The sequence below is a fragment of the Sphaerodactylus townsendi genome, linkage group LG08, assembly GCF_021028975.2.
Source record: "Sphaerodactylus townsendi isolate TG3544 linkage group LG08, MPM_Stown_v2.3, whole genome shotgun sequence".
Lineage (NCBI taxonomy): Eukaryota > Metazoa > Chordata > Lepidosauria > Squamata > Sphaerodactylidae > Sphaerodactylus > Sphaerodactylus townsendi.
This window is the reverse complement of record NC_059432.1, coordinates 27,740,685-27,763,290: the sequence shown is the minus strand read 5'-3', so window position 1 is coordinate 27,763,290 and position 22,606 is coordinate 27,740,685. Positions and strand designations below refer to the sequence as shown.

The following is a 22,606-nucleotide window of genomic DNA, read 5'->3' as shown; positions in this document are numbered from 1 at the left end:
TTGGAATGTATTTTATGATTATGAGCAAGGCTTCTTAAATGGACCGATTCAATAACTGAACTGGAATTTGACTTGATCGTTCTTTGAAATTTCTGCCAACTGCCATACCTGATGCTCAAGGGACAGTTTCCTCAAAGTATGCCATCTCTGTGCAGGTTCTTTGACCTCAACTCTTAACCTGCTTTGCTATGTCCCGCTGTGTATCCTAGATTTGCCCTGGTTTCTTGCATACAAAAGATGTTGTGCAGAATTTAATTCTTGTATCTAGAGATCAACTAGTTGGCATCACATACATGAAAAAGAAACCAGAAAGCAAGCTAAATTGTTCACAGTGTAATCCTCTGCAGAGTTACTCTCGTCTAAATCCAGTTCAGTGGACTTCAAGTGGAGCAACTCTGCATAGTGTTGCCTTGTCCGACTCACATGAAATTAAGGCTCTTCACTGGTCAGTGGGCTTATAATGGGGTCCCCTCATGTTTCTCTGTTGTCATGCGAGGATGCACTTACTTCTTGTCCCACAGCTTTTCTGCTGCAAACTGTTCCAGGCCTTCTTTTCCTGATTCTCTTAACTCTGCCCATCAACTCAGTCTTAAAGGCGCAGATCTCATCACATCCAATAGTCTCGAAATTGCTGGCCTTGTAAAAGCCTTTTAATTACTGTTATATCGTAGCCCTTTCCCAAAATAATCCCCTTTAAATGGAAGAGGCAAAGCAGTTCACAGGCTGCTGAAGAAGGGGACCATGTGGTAGAGCTGATATTCTTCATTATACCACGCAGAATTCTTGCCACCGCCACTGCTGCTGTAGGAAGAGAGAGAGGCTTGTTATTTCTAAGCACTCTCTGATATTATTCTTTCGAGATGTCAATATATCAATATGGGAATTTAGAGGTTGGTGTAGTAGTAGTAGTTTATTATTATGGCCTTTAGACCAGCCAATAATTTAAGGTCAGAATACATATAAAAACATAGCAGGGTGAAGCTATATAGGCCGTGGGTAGAGGGAAACTGGCCGGGACAAAGCTGTGCTCACCGGCAAATCTGCCACATGCTGGTGTTGAAGCAAATTAAAGTTGCACTAGAAGTGGTCTCGCTTGCCGTAGTGAGAATGGACAGTAAAAGCAGGGCTTGAGGAAATACGTCTGTACAAGAAATTTTGCTGCAATGAACATTCGCCCCCACCATACAGCAGACACTTTGTGCTTAATCGGCCTAACAGTGCAATCTTAAACAGTTATACTCTTCTAAGCCCACTGACTTCAGTAGATGTAGAAAAACGAACTCTGTTTAGGATCACACTATAACAATACCAAAGAGGTGTAACAATTAATTTCCTAGTGGACTTCATTCCATTGGCCATCTGTATACACCTTTAAAAACTTTATATTGTGGCTTAATGTTCAGAGAGTTAAGAAAGAATTAAAATACCTCTTTTTCCGGTGTCTGTACTTTCATTCTATTTTTAAAAAGCAAGGATAGGCTTCCTACCCTACATTTTATACTTGTCAGTGTCTGGCACTCTGGTAACTTGTTTTTGAATGCTGGGGTTGGGGGAGGGGTTAGGCATGAAAGTTACAAGGAAATGGGAGTTGTATCTTCTGGAGCTCTTCAGAAGGAAATTCTGGCTGTAGGACAGGGTTGGAGAAGAGCATAAACAAGCAGCTGTTTGTCTAATCACTGCTGCATCTCTAGATGAAACATACTCTGAATTAGTCTCTGGACTCTGCTCTTGCTCATATTTGATGTGGGTCAGGGAGACAGAGCAGATGTTCCAGGAACAATGTTTTCTTAAGAATTTCTTAATGTGCATCTTCACTTTTATCCTTATTGAGGCAAAAGCAACTTGGGAGGAGCGGTGGGGGAGAAAGTTAACCCCCTCTCCTTCTGTAGCTGCTTTTTGAAGGTAACATTCAGATCAGGTGATTGGATTATGGATTCCAGGCTACACTGGCTATTCTTAATGTGTATTTTGGCCATTTATCAGTCCTAATACAAGGCATTCTTATGCTGCTGAAGAGGGACCCAGGGGTGGAGCATCTGTTTGGCACGCAGAAGGTCCCAGGTTCAAACCCCGACCTCTCCAGCTAAAACTTCAAGTAATAAGCGATGGGAAAAACCTTTACTGGAAATCTACTGTCAATCAAAAGAGGCAATACTAACCAATGGTCTGCTTTGATGTAAGTTAGCTTCATGATGTACTTGTAACGCGACTGACGCCTACACATTTTGAATCCAATGCCATCAGTGAATGAGCTTTGACCAGTAGGCTTACCGGGTGCCTGCTAATGTTGGGAAAGATCTTGGAAATTACTGCCATTGCCTGCTGTGGCACACACACACCGCCCTAGAACGCCCCCGCTATGCCCCCTACATGGCCCGGCCACGCCTCCGCCACAGCTCCGCCCGGGGTGTTGCCCCCCATCCCGTGAGCGCTACGCCACTGGGCCTATGTACTGTAGCCTAGTACCTACCATACAAGGGTCAGGCTGTCAGCTGTAGTGGAATGAAAGACTGAAGTCCTGGAGGGGACCCAAAGTCCCTGAAAACCTAGGGGCCTGGCCATGGGTCAATACAGCCATGGTTCTAACTCAGCACAAAACTTCAGCACACTGGGCCAGAAGTGATTTGGCGTGGTTTTGATGACTGCTTCCCCCCACCCCCCACACACACACACACCTTCCCCCCTGCCACAGTAAATACCCACCTTTTCCCAGCTTCTGCCAGTTTCCAACCCTACTTGAACAACAACATTTCCCCCCACTACCTTTGCTGTTTCAGCAAATGAGAGACACTGCCTTTTGTGCTCTGTTTATATTTCACCTACCCTCTCCTGATTTACTTTTTCTTTTGTACAAATCATAGGGCAAAAGGCCTGTGGAAGTTAGAAGGGGAGTTTGTGGGTATTTCTTAGAAGTATTTCTGAGGTGTTTTTTGGGAGTGATGTCTCTATAAAAAGAGCTTTGAGTCTCAAGTGCAGTCACACCCTCCTTTTGATTTTTTTTTCACAAGCTTTTTAGCACAAATGAGGCAGCAGTATAAGTTTTGCCCTCCATCTGCCAAAGCTAACAAACCTTGCAAAATGCTAAGACAAACAGCTGAAAAGTGGCTTATAAAGTGGTTAAGCACCAGATACCGAAAAGCAAGAAAGGGTTTTTGGGAGCTGAGGGTGGTGGTGTGGCTGCCCTGCAGTGCGAGCTTTTGTTAAGTCAAGTCCACACTGAACCCTTTATGGTTTCTTTGTAGAAAAGAGGGGGGGGGAGTTGGAGAGGGTGACTAATGGAAGGGAAGGGGATAGATTAGGTAGCTCTTAAAGTTCTCCTGAAAAATGTTGGAGATGTTGCTGGGTAATCTGGGGGCCAGGGGGGGGGGAGGTCGGGGTCATAATGAGACTGTAAGTAGGAGTTGATTCAGGCTACCTGATGCCAGAAAGTGTATCAGGATTATGTTTTTCCCAGGTAACTCAAATGTAGAATTTAAAAGGTCTCTGAATGGGGCTAAGCAGGGCTGTTGAGTGCCTGTGTGTGATGACATTGTGAGGTGTAGATCCAGACAGCCTTTTCACTAACAAACCTGATGTTTGGTCACATCCCACACTCTATATCTCCCCGATTTAATTAGATCTCACTACTTGTTGGACAACCCTGATCCTTCTCTCTGTATCATAGTGGCAGACTTTCTCCTGGAAATTACTAAACGCCAGTAGATTTCCTTCGTCCTAACATGTATTTCCTATATTGTATACGCTTTTTAATCCGTTTTTTATTATTGTTGTACTGCTGTCTATGCCAATAAAGGCTTGCTTCACATCCCACACTCCAGACAAGCTACTGTGAAGCGAGAAAGCTAATATAGCTTGGTTGGCTAATATAAGCTGGGCATCCGTATGCAAACTGGTACCAAAAAAACAAGCAAAAAGAAAACCCTAGCAGGATTGTGGAGGCTAAATGGATACATAATCTAGGTCTTTTCTGCACCTCCTCCAAATGTTTTACAGCTGGCATTTTTTTCTTCATTTTTTTTGTTGCTTCATTGATATGTACCCAAAAACAAACAAACAAAAGACAAAAAAAGAGGAAATGAGGCAAGGGGATGAGTGATGGCACAGAGGCTTGGGAAATGGGCAGACAAACAAGGAAATAAGGTGAGGGGAAAACTTGGATACCGGGGCTTGGGAAATAGACTGGCTTTTTGGCGGGAAATTGAAAATGTTTTAAGTTTGACCTCACTACAAGGGAAGCTGGCTCAGAAACATTTTAGAGAAAAGGATTGTTCTAAAAGGGGTTTCAGAAACAACGAATTAAAAGAAAAATTAAACATATCCAAAAACCCAAGGGTGAAAAACAATGCAGAGCTCCACAGAGAGAACGTTTTATTTCCTGCCTGAAAACATTGTAAATGGTGCATGTAGAAGAGACCCCAGCTAGAGAGAAAGTTTGCTAAAAATTATCAAAAACTTAAATGACTGGTTAAAGTTATGGGGAAACAAGAGCTGCGGACCAGAGGAGACAAATTGTGGAATGGTTTATGAAGTATTTGTTTCATGTAAAAACACCACTAATCAAGATGAAGCCCAGGATGGGTAAAGGTTAACTAGACAGGGCAGAGGGGAGGGGAGGGGGGGTGTTAGCAATTTGGATCAGGACTGCTGTGCAAGTGGGGAGGGTGACTTTTTTCCCCTTTCATCCCCCCTTAAAACATCTTCTGTTGGGACAAATAGCACCACCAGGAAAATGCTATTTGTGAAAGGAATGCAGGGAGAAAGGACCAATTCATCTTACCCTTCACCATGTTCCCAATCTGTGGTAAATAGCATTGTGGAATCTGAGCTGGTTTGGACTTGATCTAGGCCTAGAAATTGTTTGGTACAGGCATATCTGAAAGACCTTCAAGCAGGCCAGAGTCATTCGGATCAAGCTGTGTACCAAATTCAAGAGAGAGGGAGGATGAAATTCATCTATACAGTCCTGATACAGAATCTTTCTGTCCTGTCCCCTGCAAAAGGGCCGTGTTTGACTTCCTTGCTCCGGTTTTCCACACATTACACTACTGGTGCTCTCCCGGCTGCCCTAATTGTACCCTTTTCAGACCTCAGTGCTTTGACAGGCTCTTTCTTCTGACTGCAAAGAACAAGGCCGTGCACGGGGCAAGTTGCCTTCTCCACCTGGAATTGTTGAAAAATTCTACCACTCCCTTTTTCGTTTCAGGTAGCAGCCAAAGCTGGAGTCTATGAGATCCTGAACCACCTGGGCTTTACGGAATTTGAGAACCTAGAGGACAAACTGCTCTCTCAGCTTCGCTATCGCTGGCAGGAGCAGAGCCAGAGTTCACTGCCTTTTCGTGGAGAGTTAATTTAGGACCCAGTGTTGCGAAGGGCCATGAGAATTGCAGTATTTCTTCAGATGTGGCTGAGTCTCTTTCTCTGTTTGCTTTTATGGATGGGTGTTTTGTTTTTCTAAAATATATATATAGATATATGAATAAAATGGAGAAATGTGCCTTAAAGGGAAGGACTGTGATCCTAAGGAGACATCGTACTGCCTCAAAGAAGACATTTTATGGAGTTCTTTCAGACACAATAGAAACACTGTACATTCAATTAATTTTTGACTGGGGTCATCGCAAATGCTGTTTCCGTTTTCCACATCCCTGAACATTTCATAGCACAACTGTGACTGGGCAGAGTGCAAGCTTTTCAAAATGACTCTCACCAAACTGTTGCGCTGCCCTCTGAAAACTCTGTATATATTATGGATGGATGGATGCAGGAAATGCATGGGTAGCATCGCTGTGTTTGGAAATATTTGGTAGGTAATTCAAGATTCTTTTATTATCTCTTTAAACTTGAATTGCTTCATATTGATGGCACTCTCTTTAAATAGTATTGGAAGCCACTGTTGGCAAATAATCGCGCCGAATCCCTAAATGGAATCCTTCCCACTGTGTCTGCATGCAAGAGGAGATTGGGAGGGGAAGATCCTGTGCACCCATTTTGTGCATGATGCTCTTCTCAGTCGGCTGGCCCACATGCTGCTTGCATTCACAGGTCCTCCTTCTCTACTAGCCTGGCTGGGATTTAGGCAGCCAGGAACTGTGTTTTATAGTGTGTTTTCTTAGAAATGTGTAGGTTGAATGGGTTTTGGAACAAGCAAGTACTGCTGACTCCTAAAAGTTGCCTCTGTTCCTGAAAGCAAGGGTCCCACCAAAGTCCCAAGCTATTTTTACAGCTTCAGAGAACCAAATGCAGGAAACTATGAAGCTGACTTAACATGGTGTCAGATCACTGGTCCATCTAGTCTAATTCTTGAGAGGCTTATTTGTCTCAACTGTTCAAGCAATTGGGCATTAATTCAGGGGATCAGATTGCCCTTGGTGATGCTTTGGGTACACTGAATTTTTCTTTGGGGAAAGTCTTTTCTAGTCTCTCTCCCTTCCCTCTGTTCTCCCCACCTGTCATCCCAGAGGCACATGGGTATTGCAAAAGGGTCGTCTTGTCAGTCTGTCCAACAAAGTGAAACAAAAATTTAGTGGTACCTCTCAAAAGTCTTTTCAGTATGAGCTTTCATGGGTCAAATGGAAGATGTAAAAGAAGATGTAAATAAATGCTTTTTAGTTTTTAAGGCAAGTGAGTATTGCTACAGGGTGGTGGATGTGACTGAGCAGTAGGGTGAAGCCGTCTTATCCTGCATCAGACCACTGATGCATTTAACACAGTAGCCTACTGTGAGGAGCAGCGGCTCTCCCAAGGGCAACAGGTCTTTCCCAACCCAACATGAGATCTGATAAAGGCCAGGAGGAAGCTGACTAAAATCGGTTCCTCCCCCGGCCACAATCTCAGTCTGCCCCTGCTACACCAGTGGCAGCAGGGGCCCTGGGATACTGGTGCCGTGTCCAGCAGCACATTTCCAGTGCTGGAGGAGGAAGCAGTGGCAGCCTCACACCAGTGGGATTGCCCCTCCACCAGGGTAAGTGTCCCAGAGAGGGCGAATCCGCCAGCGCGGTGGCGCGCTGCTTCCAAGAACAGATTCATGCCTCCCCTTTGAATGGAGCTCTAACTCATCCACTACAATGGCTGTGGACAACTGTAAGGGCTAGAAACTTTTTTTTTCTTTTTAAAATAAAAGCTATGATTCTCAAGAAGTTGAATTGTGGCCCTCGTGTTATATGATGTGCTTTTTCACAATACATGCTGCCCTGCAATTTGATCTCTTAAATTTTGGTCTACTCCTTATGGTTTTAAACTGTGATATAATAACAACAGTTTGCTGGAAAGTAGGGAAGATAGACTGGAAACTAAGACATTTGTAAGTAAAGGTACATATCAGGGCGTGGTCTCTCATTCCACTGTTACCAACACTCCTCTACAGACTCTGAGTACCAAGACTGTTTGCTTCTTCCCCAGGAGCAAAGTACTTGGCCGTGAAGAGGGTGCCCCCCCCCCCCCCGTGTAAAATGTCTGCCGTATAATTTTATTGCTCTAGTGGGAATAATTTATAGATGATGTCATTGAACAGTGGACTTAGTACGATATGTAAGAGGCCATCTCTGTTAGCTTTTTCTAATACAGCTATTTGAAAACTGAAAGAAAGGCCCCTGGGAATAGAAAAGTGGTTATTTTGAATAGTCAGAAGACATATTCTAACTTAGGACTTGAAAGAAGCTAGTGTTCTTTCCTTGAGATACCTTGCAAAAAAGCCTGCCATTTTTAAGCACGTATTATAAAACAGAGCTTCTTTTGCATGTTTTCCCTTTCACTGCCCCTAAAATGGAATTGATGCTGTATTACTTTGCGAAACTACTGTATATTTTGTATACCGTGATTTTGTTTCCCTTTCTTAACTTTTTTTTTTGCAATATCTTTGTTTCCCACAATTTTTTGTGTGTCTTCCTTTCTTCTTGGCAACTATGTTACATTTACATTGGGCTGGATCTACATTTTTTGGAGGACAAAAGTACAGAATGACGCCCCCATATGTTATATACATATTTTTTTCTTTTTATACACGTATATAATCAACACCGCTTTTAAATGATAGAATAAATTATGTTGGCCTTTGTGAACTGTTAATTAATCATTATATTTTTACATCGTTTTCTCAATTTATAATATTTAGATATTCTCTCAACCCCTCTGCACACATAAAAAACCAACCCAAAGAGAGAGTTTTTTCAGCCTTGCCTTTTCCCAGACATTTTAAAAAAATATAGCGTGCGTATATTTTTATATGGTAAACATCAAACACACCTCACGTTTCTTTGCAGCATGATAAAGTACAGCCCAAGAAAAAAACTTTGTCTGGTAATTGCACTGCTAGATGTTCAAATGACTAAACTGAAGCTACTGTACTTTAGTCATTGGAAAAGACTCCCTGGAGAAGACAATAAAGCAGTGATGGCGAACCTATGGCACTCAGAGCCCTCTCTGTGGGCACACACACACACAGTTCATCATGTGGGGGTGGAAAATCAACACCCCCACACACATCTAGATTGGCCTGGGCCACTGAGCGCAACATGCGCGTACCGCGGTGAGCAGGGAGGACTCGGCTGGTGGGCCTGGTGCCTGTGCTCCAGGTGGCTTCTGCCTGGGGGCGCAGAGGACGCAAAAATGCTAGAGAGGACGCAGAGGACGCAAAGATGCTAGAGAGGCACAGAGTGGTGCGTGCAGGACTTGCTGGAGGCTAAAGCAGGCTGGCCCCTGCTCGAGCAGGTGGGGCGGAGGAAGAGGGAGCCAACTGGTTTTTTCTAAACTAAAACCTCAGCATTCAGGTTAAATTGCCGGGTTGGCACTTTGCGATAAATAACTGGGGTTTGGGTTGCAATTTGGGCACTCGGTCTTAAAAAGGTTCGCCATCACTGCAATAAAGCTAGGAAGTGTTGAAGACAGTAGGAAAAGAGGAAGGCCCACCATGAGATGGATCCACTCAGTCAGTCAGTCAATCTTTATTTGATAGCCAGAGGCCATTCAAATTAAGGCAATAAGAAATCAGCAAATAACACATACAATTCAAAGCTAGATCAAATGAAAGAACAAAACCTTAAGAGCTAAGAAATTTGTACGATACTGGAGATTATAACGTGGCCTTTATACTACAACCTTTCTGCAATCTAAGTTTAGATGAGAGAAACATAAATGTGGCTACCTTGCATGTGACATCATCAAAGACATCAGCCATTGTAAAACACACTGTATTCTTCTCTGTACCTGATAATGTTGCTGAAATATTTTAAAGATATAAAGTCCAAATATGAGAATGCATAGGACCGTACAAGATATAATGCATTACACCTTCTATCCGATCTAAGCCACCATCACATATGCGTTGAGATGGATCCACTCAATAAAGGAAGACAGTTTGCATGATCTGAGCAAGGATGTTGATGAGAGGATGTTTTGAAGGTAATTGGTTCATGTCAGAAGCGACTTGGTGGCACATAATGCATATGAACAAATGCGCCTTCATTCTAAAGTATAAAATCAGGCTCTTGGGGGGAGGCCAAGCCTATCAGATGAGGGGCAGGTCTCCTCATGGCCTTTGGCAAAGCCAAGCGTAAAACAGCTCCCAGTTTTAAAGCGGGGGGGGGGGGGCCTCTCCACCCCATTCGACTCCAGGCTGCTCCAGGGCTTGCAGCTCCTCAGCAGAGCCACAAGGCAGGGGAGTGGGAAGGAGGGGAGCATCAGGCCTTCTAAACAATTAATGGTCTCCAGTCCCCAAAACTGTTCTTCCCCTGTGAATGTTTAGAATGCACCCTAAGCCCTTTCCCAGAAGCCTTCGTGCTCAAAGCTTACTACAGTCACTGTCAATATACGGTTCATGAAAGAGGGGCAGGAAGACAAGGAATTAGAAGGTGCATGTGGAAGAGGAAAGGCTACTACAGCCAGCGGGAGTTAATTGAGGCCAAGGTAGGTTACCTCAAGGTTTAAGTCTCCCTCTGCATAGAATCTGACATCTTTGAACATCTCAGAAAGATTTAGCTCTTTCTCCTCTTTGGTCACCCTAGTCTCACCTGACTAACAGTCACAGTTTCTGCCTTACTAAAGGCTGCAACTCCCCTCTGAGACCCAGAGTCTTCCTTTCCCTTCCCCCCCCTTCCTGGCAGTAGCCTAATCAAGAAAACAGGATGCATGAGTTGCCAAATGCAATTGAGCCTCCCCACTTCCTAGTAATAGGGTGAATGGGACATGCTTGCTGCAGAATGAGCCATCTCTTCTGGGCAATTGAGCCACTTTAACTTTCAGCTGCCCCGTCTCTCTGCCTGCCGTCTGGGACATCTGCCCCCCACCCCCCAGATCAGCCCTTGCCTATGAAGCTTATTTACTGTCACTTCCAATTCCAAATGTGTTTTAAAGTGTACAGCGGTGATGGAAAGCCCTGTGTTTGTACTCATACACAGTCCCTTCTGCAGCTCTTATAGCTATTTTAAAGTACTCTGTTTATTTGGTTCATTTTGATCCCATCTGTGACAAAACCTTCCCCCCCCTCCCTACTGAGGGGACTCACACAGCCTCCTAAGGATTTTTAGGATCTAGATTTGTTTTGAACTGTAAACCCTCCCCTCAGTTTCCAGGTGCTCCACAGGTAGTGTGTTTGCTTTGGATTCACTACTATGATCTAAGTTTTGTGGTGCACAAGTAGATTATTGAAATCACTGAGACTGGATTAGTATATAAACAACTAAGAAGATTTATTTATAAACTGGCTTTGATGGAACAAACTAACAGCACTGGTCTCCGGGTAGGCAAAGGAGAAACAAGGCTGAGGCACAACAAATTAAATTGGTTATATCTCAGAGTAGTTAAACTTTTCTAGAATGCTTTCAGGCACAAACTTTTACTGACTAGCTGATAGTTAGATCCTCTCTCACACACCGGATTCCACCCACACCAGCCTGCCCTTTCCCCAGAGTTAGACTGCATTTTACAAGGTCTGCTCGTCCCCAGAGACAGGCCTAATAATCAAGCACTCTCTTCTTTCCCAGATATAGACCCAAACCACTCTGCAACGCTACCAGGCAGAGCACCTCTTCACTCTGCATACAAAATATATCCTCCAAACTTACAATAGTCACCTTGTGGTGACTATTGTAATCATTCTTATTGTCCCTGTCGTCTGTAGCTGGCTGTGCACATTTCCAGCCATTCATCTGCCTTAGCCTCTCAACACTTGTGCTGACATTTAAAATTTTGCCAAGGCTAAAATGTTAGCATGAGGAACAGTTGAGGATTATGGTAGAGAAGGGAAGGTGCCCTAGTAGCAAACAGACAGATCCTGTTTCAGAAATACACAGCACAGGACGCTATGCCAGAAGCTCAGTTTGGCACTCATCCTGTGGAATTGCATTTCAGCATTTTGAGGGCAGTATCTGCCCTTCTCACACACCAGAAATTGAACTTGCACTTGGCAAACAAAGTTGACATTAACTTGCTAAAATCCTGGAAAGATGATAAGTCTACTTCCCCCCCCCCCCCTCTCTCTTTGTTGTTCAGTCCATGTGTAATTACTACTCATGAATATTTGTGGTCAACCGACTGTTTCCATTTGCCAGCTGAATATTGTTATAGAAGATAAATAAACCTACAGTCTAGGCATCCACGCTTAATTCACAAATCTTTTTTCAAAAAAAGATGAATGGCTGGTGTTGATACGGTTACTATAGTTATTACTAAGTACAAAAATGCAGCACCCACCAATGCTTTTAAAACAGTTTGGGTTTAGGGGGTGAGTGATTTCATTTTTGGGAGAGGGGTGCAATTATATGCAAAGGCAGACTTTTAAATCTTAAGGAGATTTTTGCTGTCTTACCATCACCACTAGAAATCCCTTCGCTTTCTTGGCATCTTCTAAGAACATGTGAGACTTTTTAAAAAGAAAAGAAAAAAGCCCAGATGCACAGCCATATTCTATATACTGTTAATGTTCTATAACTGTATTTGCTTTCCAACAGAAGACTGAACTAATTTTGTTATATATTTTTCCCCCAGTCAGCATGAGAGAGATTTATTTTGTTGGCATCCTAGTTAGGTTGAGAGGGCCCTTGTGGGAACCGGGCAAGGTCCTTTCAGGCTTTGCTGGACCCAGTAGTCAGAGGGCAGGAAAAAACACCCCAGCAGCTTCAGAAGTGGACTGCAGGATGGGAGCAAGGGATGGGGATGGTCTCAAGTCAGACACAGGATCTAGCCAAGCAGACCCTGGACAGCTCCAAGGGGGAGCAGACAATGGATTGTCTCCTTTGCCCTACCAAGAAGATTATTTCCCTCACCAGTGAAAGAGCATAGAGTAGTGATGGCGAACCTTTTCAAGACCGAGTGCCCAAATTGCAACCCAAAACCCACTTATTTATTGCAAAGTGCCAACATGGCAATTTAACCTGAATACTGAGGTTTTAGTTTAGAAAAAATGGTTGGCTCCGAGGCGCACGTTACTTGGGAGTAAGCTTGGTGAAGCAACCGTGCAACGGTTCGAATGGGTGAATCACGACCCTAGGAGGGCTTACTCAGAAGCAAGTCCCATTGCCAGCAACTGAGCTTACTCCCAGGTAAAGCATCGTGACCAGGCTAGCCTAGATGTGTGTGTGTGTGTGGGGGGTGATTTTCCGCCACGTGTGCCCACAGAAAGGGCTCTGAGTGCCACCTCTGGCACCCATGCCATAGGTTCGCCATCACTGGCATAGAGCTTAAAGGGACCTCTTCTGGCCTAGGGCCTTGTGTTTTTATGCTGCTGTTTCACTTGCAGTCCTAAGCAGAGTTGCGCCCTCCATGGTCGTAGAGGATGTGGTTCTGCTTAAGACTGCATGGGTAGAGTCTAAGCCAGGGGTAGGGAACCTGCGGCTCTCCAGATGTTCAGGAACTACAATTCCCATCAGCCCCTACCAGCATGGCCAATTGGCCATGCTGACAGAGGCTGATGGGAATTGTAGTTCCTGAACATCTGGAGAGCCGCAGGTTCCCTACCCCTGGTCTAAGCTAAGTTACCCCTTTATAAATCTGTGGACTTTGAAGGGTGTAACCCTGCTTAGGACTCCATTGTTAGTCTAGAGTTTACAAAGTCTGTTCTTCTGGGGGTTCACTGCTTGTGCAAAAGGTCTCCATTGCTAACAGTGCAGTCATATGAAAAATCAATGGGATAGTTAGGACTAATAAAAGGAAACATTTTTTCACACAACGTGTGTGATTGGTGTTTGGAATATGCTGCCACAGGAGGTGGTGATGGCCACTAACCTGGATAGTTTTAAAAAGGGCTTGGACAGATTTATGGAGGAGAAGTTGATCTATGGCTACCAATCTTGATCCCCCTTGATCTGAGATTGCAAATGCCTCAGCAGACCAGGTGCTCGGGAGCAGCAGCAGCAGAAGGCCCTTGCTTTCACAGTCTGCATGTGAGCTCCCAAAGGCACCTGGTGGGCCACTGTGAGTAGCAGAGTGCTGGACTAGATGGACTCTGGTCTGATCCAGCAGGTTCGCTCTTATATTCTTAAGACTGGAGCAACAAGCAGGGGAATGCACTGTAAGTTTGGGATCAAACAAAGTATAAGGCCTCCTTTCATGTGGAGGTCTTTGGCCTGCTGCTGTTAAGGTGGGACTTCTGCTTCCTTTAGAACATGCTAACTTTCAGAAGCCTCCTCAAAGTTACTCCTTGGGACAGAGGACATCCTGGTTGAATGGCAACAGCCTTGACAAATCCCAACACTCTCATGAAAGTCTTGATTCAGATGGCTTATTTGGTGATAAATAATTGCATGTAATAAGGAATCTACCGCTGTAGGTTAGATGAGGCTGAGGGTGAGTGTCTGCCCCAGTGTCACCCAGGGAGCTTCTATGGCAGAGTGGGAATTCAAACGTGGGTCTCCGAGATCCTAATCTGGCACTCTAGTCACTACACAAACAAGACATTTGGCAGAAAGAAGGGGAGATTGCTGCAACGAAAGGTCATTTTTATAACACGTTATCTTTTCTAGCAAAGCACGGCTAGGAAAGAATGAAGAGAAGGGAAGACTCTGTCTTAGTTCCTTGGCTTTGTGCTTGTTCTATTGTTTGGACTGCTTGCAGGCTGCCCACAGTCTGGGAAGAGTGTTACTCAGTTCTGGCCAACTGTGATATTTGTGTGTTTGCTCTCCCTTTGTGTCAGCAATCCATCCTTCATTCTGCAAAAACCTCAGCAGTGAAATGACTGCAGCTGAGCTCGCGTTTGAACTCTTTAACAATGGTTAAAATAAGCTGTGTGGGCAGGGGGACTGTTGGGACATTGTCTAATTTTGTGGATTTCTTTCTGTTCACACCCACACTCTCTTTATGAGCTCACCCACTTTCTTTTTTCAGATGTGAACACTTGGTTTGGTTTTCCTTTCTGGAATCCTTGTCAGAAGCTTAATTCAAGAATAGCTTTCGGCCCTTAATTTCTCTTGGTCAAGAAAAGCTGGGTCTTCTCAGGACATCTTCGCCATGTATTTTTTTTGGGGGGGGGATCAGCTTCTGTTCAGTTAATCTTGAATTCTTGTTGATGGGGGTGGTCTCTAAGGCCATCTTCACCCTTCAATTTTTAGGTGTACCTCTAGGATTTTCAAGTGTGCACTTAAATACTATGATGTGCGAAGAAGCAGGATTTGTGGCAGCTCAAATATATGTTGTGTTTTGAAAAATGATTGGCGCCTCCTGTGACTCCTGTCCATTGAGCTCTGATACTCTTCCACTATGAATAGCTTCCATGAGCGGAGAAAATTCCACCATTATAGGTCGGATGCTATGACCATCTCCCAAATCTTCCTTCACAAAGAAAGGCTTCCTCCAGGGAAGAATGGCTCTCCACCATATCTTCCACCAACAGAGAAGGGGTTTCTCTGATGGAGAGTCTTTCTCCTTCAGAAGAAGGCTTTCTCTGTTGGAGAGATTTGGTGGAAGGAGGTCACAGGACCTAAAGGGTATTTCTAAAGCTCTTGAGCTGGAGAAAGCTGTTATGATGGAAACAGTATTTGGAACACTAACCAGGGGCCTCCATCTCTCCAGCAGTCTGTTTGACTATTGTGGTTGACCATAGGAAGAGATCTTTTTTTAAAAGTTTATTTGTTCACAACAATGCTGCCAACACTGAAACAGCTGGGAAAATCTGTTCTACATAGAATTGTATAATGGGATTAATTTAGATTAATTCCACAAGTTACTGCATTCATTAATCATTTATTGTAACATTACAAATGACAAACAGGGCAGTTCATTGACTGCAGTCCACTGAGCCCCCTATGGATAAGCTCTCTGTTTGTTTCATCTGGCAAGATCGGTTTTCGCCCCCCAAAGCTTCCGCCAGAATAAATGTTGGGTTTCATTGGCACTGATCCTCCAAGACCTTGTTCTTACTGTCCAACTTCACGTTTATCTTATCAGGATTCAGTTTCAACTTGTTCACACTTAACCATTTGACCACAGTAGATAGGCACAAACTCAGGATAGCTACAATGTCTGGAGGTCTGGACAAAAGAAATATAGAGCTGGGTGCCATCACAAACTCTGCAGCGACTACATCACATTGAGTATTAGGAGTTTTGGTGATGGTCAGACCAGATATGATGCAAGAGATATATGTTCAGGACCTCTCTGGGGTCTTTTTAAGAAACTGTTTAACAGCCCATGTGGTTGCTTTGAAGAGCAGGGAAGGGGTGCTAGAGAATTAATATTTAAGTTTTTCATCCCATTCTACTTGAATTATTTTAAACAACCCCTCTGAAACGGCAGTCAGCTTTGCAGGAAGAAAAAGACAAGACACAAGTAGAATGGGATGTCGGTTTCTTCTTCCAGTGCTAACTGTTGATTTGAGAGGCAATTTCAGTCAAATCTGTTCTTCAGCTCAATCACAGACAGCCCAATACACAGGCTGAGGCAGCCAAGGACGGTGCCACTCCCATGCCATCTCCAGAGGGCTTCCAGGTGACATGGGAGGCAGCAAAAAGAGCGGGGGGGGGGGACCCCATCCACCTGGAAGCTCTCCACAAGGGTGGTATAAGCCCTGTCCACGGCGGTCCCAGATCTCAAGCCCCGGTGGAAGCCAAAGTTGACTCCACCCCAGGAATGCCCTGGCCCACCCCGCTTTGCACAGCATCCACATGGCCGTCAGCGTTGCTATGCAGCAGTGCTTACATCTGGGTTTTGCCACCATGGAAATGTGAGGCACTTGGACGCCAGTGTCTTTGCCCTCTCCACTGGCAGGGGTGCCCCTTATGCTGGCAGAGGGGGAAAATGTGCCGGCACAGCCCAACTCTGCTCCCACAGCCATTCACCATCTCTGTCTGGATTGGGTTGCCCTGTCCGGGCTGCATTTTAACTTGTTAAACAATGAGTGATCGTAATTGTGGATTCCTCGAATCCCATTGAGCTTGACCTATTCTTTTCCCATGCTGATGGTTAAGCATCACCCTGTCAGACCCTCATTCAGATCAGATCCTCATCATCAGGAGGGCCTGGTGTGATGGTGCGAGGCCTTCACGTGGAATGGCAAGAGTTGGGATTGAAAGAAAGCACGGAAAGACTATGGAAATAAGAACTGTGTTTGTTTATGAAACGAATTTGTCTCTCATATGTATTCTATGCATTTCCAGATGCTGACAAAATGCTTGAGCAATAAACAACACTCCTCTTGCCAGTGGCCAGATGTGGAATACTCAATGTTCTTTGGAAATGGGAACAAGGAAGGTCATTACTATGAAACCAGTTTGCACTCCTGGCTTATGATGCAACCATGTTAAAAATATTACCAAAAAAAAAGAGATTAGGACTCTTTGACATCTTTCTGACTTTACCTTACTGGCTTCTTCAAATATTCTGCAAAGGCAAACATGTTTTTGACCATGGTTGGATCCAGCCAGCTTTTTTACTCAACCATTTCCAATTCTCCTTCTTACTACAGTCCCTGTCCTATGTGGCTTTTGTCTGTACAAGTCCCATAATCCCCTCAGGCGTTTTTGAGTGGTTAGCAAGGACCTTTCCATCTAGTCTACTTCAATCAAAGTTGGCTGGAGCTATCCCCATGAATGTAAGCAACAAGAAGCATGCTTGCTATCAAATGTAACCCAAGATTAAATTCCATGGTGTGTGGGCTATCAAAGAGTGACACCCTACTGAAAACTATGAAAGGAAAAGGGATGGGAAGAAAGCATTTGTGTGTGTGTAAAGTGTCGTCAAGTCGCAGCTGACTTATGGCAACACTAGGTTTTCAAGGCAAGAGACCTTCAAAAGTGGTTTGCCATTGCCTGCCTCCCTGTGGGCTAAAAGAGTCCTGAGAGAACAGTGGCTGGCCCAAGGTCATCTAACAGGCTTCATGTGGAAGAGTGGGGAATCGAAGCTAGTTCTCCAGATTAGAGTCTGCCACTCTTAAACACTACAGTAAAAAAGTTTACAAATTTGTCAAATATGGATGATCAACATTCAGCAACTATTGAGTAAGAGAATATTTGAAGAACGGTCATTGTTAACTTGTATAGAGACGAATCTTGAGAAAAAAACGTGGGTGCAATTGAGCTCCTACTCTAGTAGAAATGGTATCTTGATATGAGCAGGGACTGCCTTGGAAGAGAAGCTGAAACAAAGAATGTGTCAAGCCAGTAGCTCTAGACCAGGGGTCTCCCGTTTTTTTGAGCACCGTCTGAAATGTCTGCTGTAGGTGGTGCAGCCAAAGGCAATATGCCCCTCCTCACTTTGCAAAAGAATGTCACAGCAGCCATGCTGAACATGTGAAGCTGCCTTATTCAGAATCTGGCTGTTCGTCTGTCAGGATTAATATGATCTGTGCTTTGGTTGGAAGCAAGGCCCAGCCACTGGGAGGCAACAACCCTGGAGAAGGAGGGGGTGGGCTTTTGACCCTGAACATTTATCCCACCTCATGCAACAGCCCACCTCCCTGGTCTCTAGGAGCAGCAGTGGCGTAGGAGGTTAAGAGCTTGTGTATCTAATCTGGAGGAACCGGGTTTGATTCTCTGCTCTGCCGCCTGAGCTGTGGAGGCTTATCTGGGGAATTCAGATTAGCCTGTACACTCCCACACATGCCAGCTGGGTGACCTTGGGCTAGTCACAGCTTCTTGGAGCTCTCTCAGCCCTACCTACCTCACAGGGTGTTTGTTGTGAGGGGGAAGGGCAAGGAGATTGTAAGCCCCTTTGAGTCTCCTGCAGGAGAGAAAACGGGGATATAAATCCAAACTCCTCCTCCTCCTCCTCCTCCTCCTCCTCCTCCTCCTCCTCTTCTTTTTCTTCTTCTTCTTCTTTGACTTCTTCTTCTTCTTCTTCTTCTTCTTCTTCTTCTTCTTCTTCTTCTTCTTCTTCTTCTTCTTTGACTTCTTCTTCTTCTTTGACTTCTTCTTCTTCGACTTCTTCTTCTTCGACTAGAACAAAGCTCCCTCTCCACTTTCCAAAAGAAGCTCAGGGCCAATTGGACTTCACTTAGACCAGCTTTCTCCCACTATTACCACTGATCTCCAGAAAATGGCTGCTTTGGAGGGTGAACTCTATGGCAGTATGCATTGCTGAGGTCTGCCCTCTCTCCAAACCTTTCCTTGCCTGGGGTCCACCCGCAAGGTATTTCTCAACCCATTTCTCATTGTACCAGTCAGGCCAGACAACCTAAGGAAAACCCAGTGTTCCTCCAGTGACCAAGGCTGCTATTACACCTGTGGAAACCTCTTTCATTTGAATGAGGGCAGCCAATAACTACCAGAGGAAGTAGTGTGGGGTGCCACATTGGAGAACTCTGCTCTAGACATCTTCATCGTATTGAAATACAGAGGTTAGTGTGCCAAAGCCGAAATTCTAGTGCACATTGGATGCCCAGTGTTCATCTGTCCTCCACATTGTGTTCAGTGGGAAGTGCCTCTGAGTGGATATCTACATGTACATCTCCACTAATATTCTGGTTCAACTAAGTACTATTTTTATGTGCAGCTAAAGCTGAATCAGGGCACTTAGCCAGAACCAGTAATGAAGCTCGCTGATTTCAAAGGCTGCCCAAAAATATACAACAGCTGACAAAAAGGATTCTATGGCGGAAGAATCAATTCACATGTTACCTTTGTGATGTACTTTCTGACTCTGTGAAAGTGGGCTGGAGCTGTGGTTATGCACGGTATGAACTGGTCCATAGGATTTGTTGCTGTTAATGTTTTGATTCCCCTCCCAACTAAATATATCATAAGAGAGTTTTATTTGCCAGAGTGTGTGAGGGTGTATGCGTGCTTCTGCAATAGAGAGAGAAATATTCTGGGAAATGGTTGGAGCCACGTATTCTTTTCCCCCACTCAGTGTTTTCCTGGAACTTTGGGGACAGACGTCTTTGTGATCCCACTCCCAAGGTTTTGTCACAGTCAGAAATCAAGTCGATACAAAAGACTGGTAAAATGATAATTCACTTTTCTTGCAGGTAACAGGACAGTCTACTGCCAGTTGGCACCAGTTCCTACTTATATCCACTGCTATAATGGGAGTGTTCAACAACAAGGTTGAGCTACTGGGCTCGCAGTCTCTCTCCTAACACCATTTGTGAGAACTGGCACCTCCAGTGGGGGTTTGGGCGATCACTTGCCGTGAGCGCCATTTGCAGGGACCTAAACAGGAGTCCAATAATGTACACCTGCCATACAGAGCACTCTTTCATGTTCATGGCAAGTGCATGAGAGCTATGCATCCCTGTGAGTCTTGTGACACTATCTGCATACTTCTGTGCTACTGACACGGAGGCCTCCATGAACACTGAGTAGCTCTTGGGCAAGGAAGCAGAGAAAGAGAGTTTAAAGTGGGCTGGAGCTGTGGTAAAACATCCCAATTTTGGATCAGCCAGTGGCCACCTACCCAAAGGTTACATGAATGGACTGTGGGACATAGATACTGGGGTGGTGCTGGTGTGTGAACATTACTTAGAGGCTTGCTGCATGTCTCTTTGGGTATAGATGCCTCCTGATCTCACTTGTGAATCTCTTGTTTGTACTCATTCTGCCATCGTTACACAAGTTACTATTACAACATCTTCTGGCATGAGAGCGTTTGGCTTGCAAATGCTTGACTTGGTAATAAATAATTCGATCCAAACATTTGGCTTGCGAATGGCTCTTTACAAACTTGCTCTGGGGCTGGGGGTTGTGGCAGCAAAGAACCACAGACTCTCATCGTGGAGAATGCCGGCTGCTATGGGTGTTAGCGGCTGTTCCTTCTGAACAGGCTACTGTCTCCTTTCCTTCCTTGCCCTTCTCTCTGGGCAGCAGCTTCCAGCCTCCACAGCTGCTCTCTCGCCCAGAAGTGGTCATCTAGTGACATGAAGCAGTCCATGATTCCTGCTCCAGTGACCCTCTGCTGAGAGAGAGGGGAAAGGGGAGAGAGTCCAATCCTCCAGGGGAGCCAATCTTTGTGGTTACTAAAAAGGTGGTTCCAGCAGGGATTCTTGGTGGGAGGCAGTGGCAGGGAGCCCTCTAGCTGGGCAGGTATGTGTGTGTCCAGGGCATCAGTCGGAAATTGCTGATCCCCAATGCCAGGTCTTCATTAAATCTCTCTAAGCTGGAGGTGACAGGGAAAGGACCTTGCCAGACAAGTGTTCTGTACCCCTCGTTTCAGTTAGTAGTGAATGGAGATGCCCTCTTCTGTAGATGACTGGAACATGAATGATCCCAACCAGTGGTGTGATTCAAATAATTTAACAACTGGTTGTTTACAAGCACCATTTTAACAACCGGTTCTGCCGAAGTGGTGAGAACCTGCTGAATCCCACCACTGATCCCAACCCATCTCAATCTTTGTGTTGGGAGTAAGGTGAGCATACCAATATCTGAAACAACTTCCCTGTGGAAGAATAGCTGTGCTGAGTCCCGCTCCTACCTCACTGGAAGCCCAAGGGCAGCCACTGACGATGGCTTCCATGAGAAGGATCAGGGGTCACTTCAATCTTTTGCCACCTCGGCTTGGGACGTTCCTGGAGATCTAGGTGGTGGTACCTACTGAGCTCAGCAAGGGGTGGCCACCCTCCAAAGCTGCCATTTCTCCCTGGGGAACTGATCTCTATAGCCTGGAGATCAATTGTAATTCTTGGAGAAGTTCAGGCCTCACCTGGAGGTTGGTAACCCTACTGACCCCACCACCCCAAATTTGTAGCCAGGGCTGTCAGAGTCTAGCTGTCCTCCTCAGCCTGTGCCAGGAAGCTTATTTCATTTCATTTATTTATATTTGCATTTATACCCAGCCCTCTCCAATTGGGCTCAGGACAGCGAACAACAAAATGTCAACATTAAAACAATAATAAAAAACATCATTAAAACCATTAAAACAGCAATACATGGCGTCAAAACCAACTTCAACTACAACTACCCATGGGAGGCCAATGATGGTACCCGTTAGGCTGGCTGGCTAGATGGAAAAGCCAGGCTTACTTCTTCCCCTTTTTAGACAGCTCTTGGTCAGTTTCTACAGTGGTGAGGAGAAAGTTGCCCATAACCTCCAGGTTGGGGTGGCATCTCCATGTGCCCCTGCAACCATCCAAATGAAAACATTCACTCGTCCCCCAGAGCACAGCGTTGGCTCCAAGCCACTCAGTATTCCTCCAGCAGGACTGTTCTTTAAAAAATAATTTCCATGTTTTTATTTCTGTGATGTACCACCATACATAAAACCTTATTAAACTCTTGGCCCACAGCACAGAAACGCCATCTGGGTTTCATCAAACAGTGAAAGAATATGGTAATTAAGAAACTTTTGTGGAGCCGGGGCTTGCAAAGCTAAAAATAAAATCAGTTTATGCTTGATATTGTACCACTGAGCTTCATTAACTTCTCTCCCTCTGCCCCATTTTGTCCCCTCAGCAGCTCCCCCCCCCCTCCACACACAGTTTTACTCCCTTCCCATAATCATTCATCTCTGCCAAATGTAACAATGGCTTTCCACTTTGTGACGCTGGGCAGTGAAATCTGGAGAATGCCCCAGGTCAGAATGCAGTTATGTTTTTAAAAAATACTAAAATGGGATTGTGCTCTTGAAGGTGTGAGGCTTTAGACATCATGGCCCTTTCCACACAAGCCACATACAATGTTTCCAGAACATTTTTGATCCCCTCCCCCTTTACCTCGATGTTTGTCTGAGCTCATCCCTTGAAACGATTCATGGCCGCAGTGACGGATTAAAAACACAAAAATTATGAAAAACACAAAATTATGAAAATGAGAAGCTGAGGGAAGGAACTAAGATTAGGAATGTGGGAAAAGAATGCTGAGGGAAAGTTGGGCAATGGCACAGAGGCATGGAAAATGGCAGTGAGAAAGATAGAACGTTATAAATATAACCGCACAGCCAGGGAAGATGGTTTGGAAACATTTCATTCTAATGAATGGTTTTAAAGGGTTTTCAAATAAAATGGAGAAAAAGCCGCTTGGAAACGTTTGTGAGACCAAAGGGAGGGGAAACAGTGCAGAATTCCATCGAGAAACCTTTTATTTCCTGCCTCAAAACGTTTCAAATGGTGTGTGTGTAAAAGGCCACTGTGTTCCCTCTTTTTCCAACTCTTATCAGCGCACAAACGCAAGAGGTGAGTCTGAAGGAAAATAGCTAGCCCAAGGTCACCTAGGGTTGCTTCTATCACCCAGAGGGATTTGAAACTTAGGAA

The 22,606-nt window shown here is 44.8% G+C and overlaps 1 protein-coding gene across 1 annotated transcript in view; it reads left to right on the top strand.

Moving 5' to 3' along the window:
• PALD1 (phosphatase domain containing paladin 1) overlaps nt 1-8,053 on the top strand; it is a 153,779-nt gene extending 145,726 nt beyond the window's left edge. The window contains exon 21 of the mRNA XM_048505826.1: nt 5,204-8,053. Coding sequence (XP_048361783.1) covers nt 5,204-5,353 — 150 coding nt within the window. The 3' untranslated portion in view covers nt 5,354-8,053. The remainder of the gene's footprint in view (nt 1-5,203) is intronic.
• Nucleotides 8,054-22,606: the final 14,553 nt, after the last annotated feature.